Here is a 13,157-nt window from a genome sequence, read left to right as displayed (position 1 = left end):
AGTTGCGATTTCTTAGAGGGAATTTTTGAAGTCCATGACCCTTTTAAACGAACATATCGACCATACATGACCATATATAGGCTTTGATACTCCCAATCCAAGAAATACAATAATCACAAACATCCAAAAATCGAAGGACACGTACAAGAATATATTCCAATTCCTCGACACTCTTCTTCTCCAAGCCTAGAACCAAACCACCCAATCCAACTGCCATTCCATTGTTTCCTTATAAACCTTTGCCTCCTGCTTCTCTCCAAACACTCTGAACAGCAGTGCAACAGCCACGGGCAGTAGCATCCGCTGGGACTCTGCCGGCGGGCGGCGATGAGGTACGGCGAGGTGGCGCACTTCAGCCACCCGCAGCACCGTCTGCGGCTGGAGCACGCGGAGACGCCGTTCCGGTGCGACGGGTGCCGCGAGGTGGGCATCGGGGCGCGGTTCCGCTGCCCGTACCCAGGCTGCGACCACGACCTGCACCGGCAGTGCGCGCTCCCCGCGTCGCCGCCGCCGCCGCCGCTGCGGCACCCGTTCTACCCGAGCTGCGCGTTCGTGTTCCTGGCGCGCGCGCCGGGGGGGCCCGGGGCGCGCTACTGCAACGCGTGCGGCCGCGACGTGGCCGGCTACGTCTACCACTGCCGCGCCTGCGGGTTCGACCTGCACCCGTGCTGCGCCGCGCTCCCGCACGCGCTGGACGCCGGCGGCGGGGTCAGGCTGTACCTGCACCCGGACTCCAGGGCCGCCGGCGTGCCGCCCTGCCACCGGTGCGGCCACCGCGGGCGCAGCTGGAGCTACCGGAGCCAGTGCAGGTGCTACAGCCTCCACGTGGCGTGCGTCATGGACATGCTCGTCGAGAGCTGGCACGGCGTCGGGCGACACAAGGGCGCCGCCGGCGGAGGAGGAGGTCGAGGAGGGGTGAGCAGCGCCGGCGTGAACATGTACGACGGCGGGATGGTGGTGCCCGGGAGCAGCGGGTACAGGGTGCCGGCGATCAGGGGCGCGGCGAAGAGCAGCCACGCCAGCAGGGGGGGAGGAGGGTACTCGTACTGGGGCAGGAAGAAGGGCAAGGTGAAGCGCTGCTGCGAGATCGCCGGGTTCGCCGCGCAGGTGGTCATCTCCGCGGTGCTCGGCGACCCCACCGCGCTCATTGCTGGCGTCATAGGATCGCTCATCGCGCGGTGACGGATGGACGCCGGCCTAGATGGGGCAGAAAACATGATCGATCTTCAATCGACCATGGAAAAATGTACGCATATTTATTCGTGCGCCGCCGTCGCTGTGCGTGCATGCACGGCCACGTAGGTAGACACTTCGTGGCGAATTTACTGTGGACAGTAAATCAGCAATGATATGCTGTTGTTATAAAGAGAAATAACCTAGCTCTCTTTAGTCTTGACCACAGCCTCCATAACACACTTTCATTAGCTCGTTCACAGCTCACATTTTCACTCGTGAGTGTGAGTCCCCGGCATTCCATGAATGAATACCTAGATGGCCAAACGGGCTCACCGGCGGGCTCGGGAACTGGCTTGCCGGTGGGCCCGAGGATTTTTTTTGTTTTTTTATCGATTACCTGAAGTGGGCGTTTTAAAGAGCCTGCCTCCGTTGAATGATTAACCGATGCTGTCATGACAACCGCCACGGTTAAGGCCACGATTAACCGTGACCTTTCGTCCGAGGTGGTTGCAAAAACAGCCTCGGTTAACCCTTTTTGCCCGCCTCGGTTAAGATTCCTCACCGTTGGGGTTTACAAAACCTAGCTATAACATAAACCTCTTCCGTATCTTTGAATTTCTTCCACGAACCCCAAGCTGCCGCACCTGATGCTTCGGCTCCTCCCTCCCATGGCTTTCTCTTGTATTTCTTAGGGGCTCCCGCCGTCGGTCGCCTCACCCCAAACGCCACCCTCCCTCTCACACCTGTTTCCCTATCTCAACCTTCCTTAGCTCGATCCCTTTTGTCATCCTGGCCTCCCCGAAGAGCGGTGACACGATGTGGTGCAGCGGCTCCACGACAGTGACGAGACACAGCAGCTGTGACGGCGGTGGCACGACACAGGAGCCCGACTGCATGGTGCTTCTGGTAATAACGACAACGCTGCTCCAGTTGACCATGTTGAGGCTAGCATGGGTCTTGATGGGCGGTCGTTCCCATCATGCCGACACGACATGATTAGATGCCTTTAGGGCACGTGCAATGGTATAAGCTAGTCAGTAGCTCTAAGCCATCTTACTCAATAGTGCCAGCTTTTAGCATATATCTCATAAACATGGATAGCTTCACATGATACTGTTACATGATCTTGGAATGTATGCATGGGCTAGCTCTTAATTAATCAAGAGCTAGCTTTTCTCTCTTCTATTAAAATATGAAAAAAGCTTAGAGCTAGTTTATAAGTCATCCATTGCAGGTGTCTTAGTGTCGTGCCTAGACTAAGAAGTCGGCACGGTGCCATGACATGCCACGGCTCGTGCCTAACAGTGCCATGCCTAATCATGTCGTGCCATGTTTGCCCCCCCCCCCCCCCCCCCCCCCCGTTTGCTATCCATATGAATACACCAATATTCCAGCCAAAATATATTACAAATACACTAGTAGTATGTATCATGCATACACAGATATGCATATGGGAGATGTAAAAAAATGTTTAATGTATTTAGGCCGTGCCATGTTTGAGCCACCCGTTTGGCAATCTATATGAATACCCCAATATTCCAGCTAAAATATATTACAAATGCACTAATAGTATGTATCATGCATACACAGATATGCATATGGGAGAAGTAAAAAAATGTTTAATGTATTTAGGCCGGAGGATAGTGGGTTGTGTAGGTCAAATCAAATCAAATATTCGAGATTTTTCGTTAGTATACCAGTGCCATAGCCGAAATCCAAATTACACGGGCCAATATTTCTTAAGGAGAAAAACGGGCCCGTAAGGCCCAAATAGAAAGCCGAGGACAATAAAATTTTCTTTTCCTTTTTCTTCATCGTCGCCCGCTCCGCTCCCCTCGAAACGGAGATGGCCTGCCGCCGCCTTCCGACGGTACGCCCGCGCGCACGGGGAGAGGACGGAGCCGCGGGGCAAGACGCCCCCGCCGCCCCTGCTGCGCCGCCTGGATTTTGGTGCCGTGCCGCAACTCGGAGCCTCGGCCGACCGCCGCCGCCCTCTCCGGCCAGCCGCCAGGTCGGCGGCACTGGAAAATCCAGTCAAGGGACGGCCCTGTAGCCCTGGAGGAGACGCTGCACTTACGCGGCTCCGCCTCCGCTCACCAGTTGCGGCCCGGCCTGACTCCTCCCGTCCTCTGTCCACTCATCCAAGCTCGTAGCGTAAGTTCCGTCAGCGTTCAGCGCCCCCCTCCTGCCCTTCCCTTGCGATTCCCCGGCAATTGGTCCCCGTGTCAACCTTTGCTCAAACACTGAACATCTATTGCCGCGTTAAGTTAAGCCAACACAAGGATTTTTGCAGAGTATTGTCACCGTGGTCTTCTTAGGTTAGTGGTCGCCGAAATTTCTTTATTTATTTACAACTCCATTGCGCGTTGCTGGCTGTTGCCTTTTTCTTGTTTTTACCTCCAATCAACTGAACTATAGTTTCCTTATACAGTTTCAGGCTTGGCCATTCCTGTAAATATAGATATTGCTCTTTTCAAGCTGGACATCGATGAGCTCATAGCTGATTATGCCAAGTTAATTTTGTCAAATTCTCTCCGTGTGTTGCGCGTTAACTTTAGATGAATAATATGTAACATCTGTGTGTTCCTGATTGGTAGGAGAACTATACGTCACTTGCTGAATTCAAACGAGTGTGGATGGCCAAGAAATTTTCTTATATTTATGAAAGCAGACCTAAGACAAACTCGGGTTTATTTATGCAGTCCCTCTTTCTGCATTGTATTGGTAGGTGCTGGTTTCCTGGAAGCACATATTTCTGAACTGAACCCACCAATAATCCTTTTTGTGGTCACAGCTGAACTATTTTCCACTTAATTTTGTGTCCAGGTCATTTGACTTCTCAAAGTTCACTACCCCAAAGATTGGCTGGGCTTTACTGTCTGTATGAGTGCCAGCCATACAAGTCACAGTTCAAGATTTATTTGTCTCTTGGTAAGGCACATATATTCGAGCCAATAATCTGGTGCATGTTGAAAACTATTCTTTAATGCACTAAATATTTTCTTCTGTTGGAAACAGAGGAGTGCAGGCAACTGAAAGATTTCGTTGTTACGGCTAAGCAGAATGGACTGAATCTTGTGCCTGCACTTGTCAAAAGGATGCTGAATAAGGGCATGCTTTTGTTTGGCTACATGAATTTGATTGATGACAATGGGGACAAGCAGGTTGAGGAATTGACTGCATTGCAGAACAAACGAGTAAAATTTGCCTGTGACAAGTACGTGTAACTTTTGCCACTGTGATCTTTAGCATTAGTATTCTTGTTTTGAGTAAATTGCACGAATAGACGTCTAAACAAGATTAGTGACGTAGCATCACTGTTTTCTTTAACACGATGTTCATGTGAGTATTAGTACTGGAAGCAATCACACCTAACAAATAAGATTAGTGACACAATTTTTCACTTTAAGTTCCTTCGCGTTGCTACACTGTATTGCATGTTCTTCCAAAGTGCAGGTTATTACTCATGTTTCTTCCTCTGCAAACAAGGCTATAATTTGGTCAATGGAAAAAAAACAAGGCTAAATTTATTGCCTGCTGATATTTTCCTTGTAACTTTTATGTTTGCAGGTTATTTGCGAATACCCAATCAGAAAGTTATATGCACATGGACTTGGTAAGTTCAGTGCTTCTATTTTATAGTTCTGTTGGGCGATGACATGATTCCGTGATTTGCGCATGCATGCGAGAACATGATCCTTCTAGTTTTATGTTTTAATACAAGCTCAGTAAAATAGACATGTGCTTCCTCTTATTTTCCATAAGATCTTATTAAAGAATTATCATGCTTTGTTGGTTTGGAAATATATCATCACTAAAACAAAAGATATCCTGCCAATCCTTTCTTTTATTACCAGCGTAAAATCCACTCAAATATGTTATGAGTACCCAATACTATTTTTATTTTTGTAAAGCCATATTTTACCATAAACCTGGCCATGATTAGCACACTCCAGCTTGTAAGCAAACACTGATGCACTACTTTTTCTGTTCTGAACTACTGTGCCACGATTCAAGTGAGACACCATGATGCCCCCCCCCCCCCCCCCCCCCCTTCCTTAATTTTTATTTTCCTTTTCAGGAAAAGGAAGAACATCCTCCTTTTTTTTTTGTTCAACTACCATAAAGGAAGAAGCAAGTGTGTGAAAAGAAACCAAAGGCCACGCACGCTCGGCTTTGTTGAGCACCCCAAACTGGCTGCTGGTCCTCTCGTAGTCTCGTGCCCGTCAGGCAGCTCGATCTTCCACATTGCCACACACGGAGACCATCAAAGCGATATTCTGCCCAAACCATGTCCTGTTCGGTCTCCTTCCAGTTCCGCTCTGGAGAAACCTCCTCCTGCTGCGTTGAAATGAAATGAAATCATTGGGAAGCCATTGGTGTCTAACGCGACAATAGCTCGCGATGGTTAAGATTCAATGATATGGTCCTCCTCCATGCACAGGCACACAGCACAGTGGTAGCTGGTAGTAGTTCATCCCGGTTCCCTGTTGCCTGTTGTGGTCTCACACGCACTCACGCAGAGCTCTATGGCTGCCCCTGCCCAAGTGCCCAGCCTGCACTGCAACGGCCAACGGCAATCGGCAGCCTCATGTGACTACTGAGCATCAGTGGTCCCATGCTCCCTCTATCCATCTGCTTACATGTTAGGGTCTATCTCCGAAAACAACACCCAAAATATAAGACTCATTCGTCCTTTGGGTAGCGTTACAGGTAAAAAAGTTCAATGCCTATTCGGCATCTTCTCCAACAACCAGACTCAAAAGAGAATCCTTTCTGCAAATGAGTTTTCAGGAGAGTGGATGTCCATATTTAGGTTGTGCCTCTCAGACAACCTAAAATAGATCTCCTGTGTAGGTACTCTATTGGAGACTGATTTTAGGTCTTTTGCTATCTGTTTTAGGTTTGGGTGTCTATGGGTTGTCATTGGAGACGGTCAAACGGCTGAAACGCAAATGATGCCGTCGTCCCACATCCTGTGGCTGCTTCCTGCGGTCCTTCTCATACTGAAACTGAACGGTGAAAGGCGTTCTTGGCCTCCTCTGTATGTACCTACGCAGTACCAGACGTCTCAAGCTGTCCGTTGTCCATCCTTTTGCTGCTTCCTATGCTGAGTCGGTGAGCATGACGATTCATTCACAACGTCTTGGTGAAAAAAATTTCGTGAACATTCACGCGTGCCAAATGTGCATCAACTTTTCGTTTTTTTACAGTGGACTAGTGAAGCTCAGGTGCGTGCTCGCCTGGAACAGTGCAGACTGTGCGTGTGGAATGGAACAGTGCAGGCCCAGAGGTTAGAATAAGGCTGGACGAAAAACTCGAAGCTCGTTAGCTCGTTCGGCTCGTGGCTGGCTCGACTTGGCTCGGCTCGGCTCGTTATGATTTTAGCTCATTAGCTATAACGAGAACTTGAGTTAGCTCGCGAGCCGCTCGCGAGCTAAACGAGCCAAACTTCCAGGAAAAAGAGTATCAAAACTTATATTAGTTTTTGTATTACTTCATGTCTTGCACTTTACAATTGACTGGTAACTAGTCTAGACCCTATAAATTGACTGATAACTGGTCTAGATACATTTGTTTTATATTATTATTATTCTCAAACTTTAGATAAATATAAATATTATATTTTGTGTATTTTTTATACCTGCCTCGTGAGTTTAACGAACCAGCTCAAGCTTTTAACGAGCCAAGCCAAGCTGACTTTCTGGCTCGTTAGGATAACGAATTGAACCAAGCTAGCTCATTATCTTAACGAGCCAGAACAAACCGAGCTGAGCTCGTTATCCAGCCTTAGGCCAGAAGGACGGCACAAAGACCCACGCCTGCGTGCTTGCTTCTGCTTCTGGGTTCACCCAAACAGCAACGACGAGGCACCTTACTGTTTAAGTAAAGGGACATTATTTTTCTCTCATGATACATTGTCGAATAATATTTATAGTCATAGCTTTTCAGCGAAACGAACATGCCAACGTTCTACTTCCTCTGCCAATTTGCCATGGCAGCAGCTCGCTTCTGCGCTTGGCCACTTTTACAGTCTATTTAATTGATCGTATTTGACTTATAAGTCATAATTTATCAGTCAATAAATAATATTTTTCTCATACTAAATTGGCCAATAATATTTTAAGTGATGGCTTATATGCGATCAAACGAACAGGGCGACGCTCCACTTATCACCACTGCTGCTTGTACTGCGGCCTTTCATCTTTTGTATACTACTCCTACAGTCCTACCTACCGGAACGTACTCCTACCCAAAGTGGTACTGTGCTCCTAGTAGGGTCCTAGTAATCTGGTAGACCAAGGCGCTGCAGCGACGTCCTCTCCCAGAGCAGCGCCTTCTTCGCCCAGCGCCTCGCCGCCGCTGGCAACCCCGCCCCCGCTCCGCCGCCCTGCGTGGAGATCCACGACTGCGAGGACGCGGAGATCTACGTGGAGACGGTGGGACTCATGTACTGCGACGAGGCCAAGCACCGGCTGCTGCTGAAGCAGAGCGTCCCGCGCGTGCTCCGCATCATGAAGGCCGCCGACGCGCTCGGCTTCCACGCCTGCGTCACGTCCTGCCTACACTACCTGGAGGCCGTCCCGTGGGTCGGCGACGACGAGGAGCGCAGCGTCGTGTCCTCAATCCGCCGTCTCCAGAGCAAGGACAAGGACGACGACTGCAACTACTACGGCGGAGTCGTCAGACCGCTGCTGAAGAGGATCGCCTCCGACGACTGTCTGAGACCGCCCAGCGACACGTTCGCGAGCATCACAGAGATGGTGCTGACGAGCACCGACGACCGGGGCCGTCGCGAGATGAAAGCCCTGGTCCTCAACCTCCTCAAAGACAGCAGCTGCAGCCATGTCGGCGGTGGCACCGGCGCCGACGGATCACCACCAGACGACATATTTTCTGCCAAAACGCTGTACCGCTCGTGCCGGGGCTGCTTGGACCGGCTCCGGCGACTGTTCGCGGAAGCAGCATCGTCGTCCGAATCGGAGTACTCCCCCGCGGTCACGCGGCGGATCGCGCTGGAGACCGACAACCTCCTGTGGCTGGTGGAGTTGCTGGTGGCGAGCCAGCGCGCCGGCGACGGCTTCGTGGCGCTGTGATCGGGGCAGGCGGAGCTCGCCGCGTCGCACGCCAGGGTGCCGGCGCCCTCCAGCCACGCCGTGAGCCGCGTCACGGCGCGGCTGTTCGTCGGCGTCGGGAGAGGGGAGCTGCTCCTCCAGGTCTGGCTGCATCCGCTCATCGACGACTACGCGTGGCTGCAGCGCCGCGGCGGCGGTGGCGGCTCCCGGCCGTCGTCGGCATCGGTGTCGTTCGACAGGAGGCTTGTCGAGCACGGCATCGGGCAGACGATCCTCACGCTGCCGCTGGAGGACCAGAGGTCGATCCTGCTCGCCTGGTTCGGAAGGTTCTTGAAGCTCGGCGACGATTGCCAGAATTTGCAGGGGGCGTTCGAGGTGTGGACCTTTGTCAGGCCGTATGTTCTTCATCAGCCTGATTCTAACGCAGGTGATGTTTCGCCATTGGATAGAAGCTCATCCTGAAATGGTAGTAGAATTTAAACTTAGCTGCTGATCATAGAATGTTTGGGAGAAACGGAAACCGTTTCTGAATCTTGAGGATCCTGTCTTGGTTAGTTAATCTGACATGAGAGTTGGCAAGAATTTGGGTGTTTCAATGTGTAAAGTTTGATGGTTTGCAATTGCAAGCAAGGCTACGTGTTAACTGAGTGTAAAATCAGATGCATCAATGATTGGAATTCTAATACTCCATTGTACCTCTTCCAGAGTTTTTTTAAATGATTTTAAATTATTCTTCTCCTTTCATTTGGTCTGCACTTGAATGAGCCTTCAGTCCATGAAAAACCATGCTTGTGCCAGGACTGGAGAACTACATACCAAAATAATATTTGAATATAAAAGGATAGTAATTAGTTAGTAAATACAGATCATGACCTTATTCGTTACTAGCACTCAAGACTCAACAGCATAAACAATTAAACATTAGGTGGAACTAATTGGCTAGAGGGGTGAATAGCCTATTAAAAATTCTACAATAACACTTAACAAACCGGTTAGACAAATATGAGGCAAAGCGAATGTTACGCTAACCTACTAAAAATATAAGCCACGTACCACAATTCTAGTATCTTTAGTCCCTATCCACACAATGGCTATGTTACTACACTAAGTTAGTGAGCTCTCAAACACTAACTAAAGAGCCCCATTAACCACTAGACCTGACACAAGCTTGCTCTCAAGACTAATTAAACTAAAAAGCGAAGCAACACTAAAAATGTAAAAAAGAGAGGATGGTGATGATTATACCGATGTGTTAAGGTATGAGCCAATCACAAGATGAAGCAAATCAATCAATCACAAGATAACCAATGAAATCTTCGGACAAGATGACACAAGATTTTTTACCGAGGTTCACTTGTTTGCCGGCAAACTTGTCCTTATTGTGGCGATTCACGCGCTAATTGGCATCACACACCAAACCCGCAATCGGGTGCCGCACAACCAACATAAGATGGGGATCACACAAGCCACGAGCAATCCACTAGTGTTGCCTTTGGCGCTCCACCGGGGAAGGCACAAGAACCCCTCACAATCACAATGATCGGAACCGGAGACAATCACCTTCCTCCGCTCGATGATCCACCAATCACCGGGCCGTCTAGGTGTCGGCAAACACCAAGAGTAACAAGATCTCCACTAGCCCAAATCGCCTAACTAGGACCACAAAATGCTAGAACACTAAACAATACACTAGATGCTCTCCAATCTCACTCAAGATGATGAAATCAAGTGTGCAGATGAGTGGAGTGGTGTGCTCAGCTCTCAAAGGGTTTATGCAACTGTTAGAAGGGCCAAAAGAGTGACCAAGGCTGGCCACTAGCTCTATTTATAAGCCCACAAGCAAATAGAGTCATTACCCTTTTGGAGCAGCTTTCAGCGAGGGCACCGGACACGGCGGTGGTGGCACCTCCCTAGGGGTGATGGTGCCCTCCAACGGTCAAATCTAATGGCTAGTTGACTGGTCAGGCGGTCACCGGACAGGCGACGGTGGCACCGCCCGACCAACTGCTAGAAAATCACCTCTCTGGACTTTTATGGTGGTGCCACCGGACACCCATGGCGGTGCCAGGGGCGATGCACCACCCTGCACACGGCGGTGCACATCGGTCGCTCTGCTGGCCGCCTTCTTCACTGCTACTCTCGGCCGAGGCCAAGTGGTCACTGCCGTAGGGGTGGCGATGCACCCAACTTGCCACGGTGGTGCCCCTCCAGCACAACCTCACTGGCCTGAGGCCAGGTGGGCACCGAACACTAGGGGTGGTGCCATCTCCATAGCAGTGGCGGTGCCCCTAGGGCAGCACATTGAGCCCGTTTTCACCTCCGTTTCTTCACCACTTTCACCACCTTTGTAAATGTACCAACACTCCAAGTGTTTCACCATCACGTGCAAGTGTGTTAGCATTTTTACAATCATTTTTCAAAGGTTAATCACTTTCTCACCGATGTGCACTAGGACTAAAATGCAATGCAAGTATTTCAACACCTAGTGGCACTTTTTGATCGAGTTGTCCGATAAGAGCTCCCCTCTGAATAGTAAGACTATTTATTCTAAATGTGATCACACTCTCTCTTAATCACCAAAACAAAAAGGCCCTATTGATATCACCTTTGCCTTGAGCCCTTTTTGTTTTTCTCTTTCTTCTTTTCCAAGTCCCGGAGCTTGATCACCATCATCACATGTCCACCAACATCACCATGGACTTCATCTTGCTCCACCACTAGGATTGGACCATCCTATCTAGTCACACACTTAGATAAAAGGATTAGTCCAACTAGGTTTCATCAATTATCCAAAACCAAACTAGGACTTTCAATCTTCCCTTTTTACTAATTGATGATAATCTTCACAAAGATATGAAATAAATTCAAATTTGAATACATGTTGCTTGCCCAAGCATTTTTATCATGTGTAAAGGATTTGGACAAGTTTCATGAACCTCCATTGGTAGCATTTGCTCCCCCTACATATGTGCTAAGAGTTTGATTGAAAGCTTGCACATATGCATGTATTTGAGTTGTGGGAGAGTAATGTCTACCAAATGATGCTAAGGTATAAGAGATAGACCTTTGAAGTGTGATACCAATCGGAGTGCACCAAATATACCATCCTTAGCACCATTTATAACTAGACATACACAAACTAGAATACCCGGTGAGATCAACATTAGAAGTAAGGGTCTAGTTTTCACAATATAAACACAAGTCTAGTTATTCAACCTATGCATGCTAGTTTTTCATTTCATCAATCAAATCTACAACTAGAATACACCACACAAGCATAAAATTTTAATTTAAAACTTGTGTCATGCAAGCAAACATATAAAACGCACCTTCAAATGCATCAATCAAGTTTATGAGCTTGCCCTCTACTTGTGTGATCAAAATTTTAATTGATCCATTTCCTTTGTCATATCTCTTCCCTATGTCAAAGTTCTCCCCTTAACCTTATCTTTGTGCAATTTCTTTCCCTTTGTCATCAATGACCACAAAGGTTCAATTTTACATTGGTTCAGATTATAAATGTCAATCAATGGGGTGAGGATCATTTTTCCAAATTTGGTTCAATCTAGAACACTTACCAAAGATATTTAACTCAGTTTGATCCAAGGACAAGCTTCTTCATATTTCATTTCAAGGGTTATCTTGTACCATGTTGAGTTAAACACTTGTAGCTTATTTTCTAGATCAAACACTAGGTTCACGAGGCTATAAACATGGCATATGCTACCACTAGATTAAGTCAAGCATAAAAGCAATAGTGGTACCATACAAGCATCAAATTCATTTGATTTTCATAAATGAGCCTATTACATGTGAGGAATGACTAAATGCACTAATCAAGTCCTTAGCAAAGAATGTATGCCATGCTAATAAACTTTTACCTTGGATTGCTCGAAGGAGAGGCATGCCATATAAGTGGGGGGGGGGTGCATCAACACATATTTGAGAAATCCAATATGTTCAATTCATTTCTTAGCTTGCAAAACCTCTTCTCATCCAATGGCTTGATGGATATATTGGTAAGTTGATCTTCGGTGCCCACACTCTTAATGCAAATGTCCCATTTTTGTTGATGGTCTCTAATGAAATGGTGGCAGATATCAATGTGCTTTGTTCTCGTATGTTGAACAGGATTGTTGATTAGCTTGATTGCACTCTCATTGTCACATATCAATGGCATTTTTTCTTGAACTTGATTCCAAAGTCATTCAAGATGGCCTTCATCCAAAGAATTTATGCACAACAACTACCGACGGATATGTATTCGGCTTCGGCGGTTGATAATGCAACACTATTTTGCTTCTTCGATGACTATGAAACAAGTGATCTTCCTAATAATTGATAAGTGCCCGAGGTGCTCTTCCTTTCACCATGTTGGCACTTGCATCACATCCAAATTGCCATTTGTTTCCATTGGTGTGCTAATGGCCTTTGCTTCATTCATGCCAAACTTCCTGAGCATATCTTTGATGTACTTGCCTTGACTCACAAATATACCATTCTTCAATTGCTTGATTTGAAGACCAAGGAAGTTACTCAACTCTTCAATCATGGACATCTCAAACTCATTAGCCATCATCTTTCTAAACTCTTCACAAAAGTCTTGATTGGTTGATCCAAATATGATATCATCAACATAGATTTGCAACACAAACATATCATTGCTAATCTTCTTGGTGAAAAGAGTGGTGTCAACCTTGCCCATCATGAATCCTTTTGAGAATAGGAAGTCCCTCAACCTCTCATACCATGCTCTAGGTGCTTGTTTCAAGCCATACAATGCATTCTTCAATTTGTACACATGGTTAGGCTTCTTGTCATCTTCAAAACTGGGAGGTTGCTCAACATATACTTCTTCATTGATGTAGCCATTGAGAAATGCACTCTTGACATCCATTTCATAGA

The 13,157-nt window shown here is 47.7% G+C and overlaps 3 protein-coding genes across 3 annotated transcripts; all 3 read left to right on the top strand.

Moving 5' to 3' along the window:
* Positions 1-247: 247 nt before the first annotated feature.
* LOC136505897 (uncharacterized) lies at positions 248-1,393 on the top strand. Its single transcript, XM_066501024.1, has one exon. The coding sequence runs from the start codon at positions 328-330 to the stop codon at positions 1,180-1,182; it is 855 nt and encodes a 284-aa protein (XP_066357121.1). The 5' UTR covers positions 248-327; the 3' UTR covers positions 1,183-1,393.
* A 1,574-nt stretch (positions 1,394-2,967) lies between these two features.
* LOC136505221 (uncharacterized) lies at positions 2,968-7,286 on the top strand (the record flags this gene model as incomplete). Its single annotated transcript, XM_066500371.1, has 8 exons — positions 2,968-3,330; positions 3,774-3,900; positions 4,003-4,107; positions 4,195-4,393; positions 4,747-4,792; positions 5,890-5,992; positions 6,080-6,294; positions 6,390-7,286. Coding segments are annotated over 7 exons (999 nt in total), but the record flags the coding sequence as incomplete, so codon positions are not given.
* On the top strand, positions 6,135-8,714 carry LOC136503614 (BTB/POZ domain-containing protein At3g50780-like). The gene is made up of 3 exons (XM_066498633.1): positions 6,135-6,220; positions 7,475-8,231; positions 8,283-8,714. Exons 1-3 carry the CDS (start codon positions 6,135-6,137, stop codon positions 8,712-8,714), a joined length of 1,275 nt encoding a protein of 424 aa, XP_066354730.1.
* Positions 8,715-13,157: the final 4,443 nt, after the last annotated feature.

The sequence above is a fragment of the Miscanthus floridulus genome, chromosome 14 (genome assembly GCF_019320115.1).
Source record: "Miscanthus floridulus cultivar M001 chromosome 14, ASM1932011v1, whole genome shotgun sequence".
NCBI classification, from domain to species: Eukaryota; Viridiplantae; Streptophyta; class Magnoliopsida; order Poales; family Poaceae; genus Miscanthus; species Miscanthus floridulus.
The sequence above is the reverse complement of the archived record's forward strand: the minus strand, read 5'-3'. Positions and strand labels throughout refer to the sequence as shown.

Coding starts and splice junctions, on each gene's coding strand:
- LOC136505897 (XM_066501024.1), top strand. CDS start 328: ATGAGGTACGGCGAGGTGGCGCACTTCAGCCACCCGCAGCACCGTCTG.
- LOC136503614 (XM_066498633.1), top strand. CDS start 6,135: ATGCCGTCGTCCCACATCCTGTGGCTGCTTCCTGCGGTCCTTCTCATA. Junction 6,221..7,474: donor AGGCGTTCTTGGCCTCCTCT/GTATGTACCTAC, acceptor GTAATCTGGTAG/ACCAAGGCGCTGCAGCGACG. Junction 8,232..8,282: donor TGTGGCTGGTGGAGTTGCTG/GTGGCGAGCCAG, acceptor TGATCGGGGCAG/GCGGAGCTCGCCGCGTCGCA.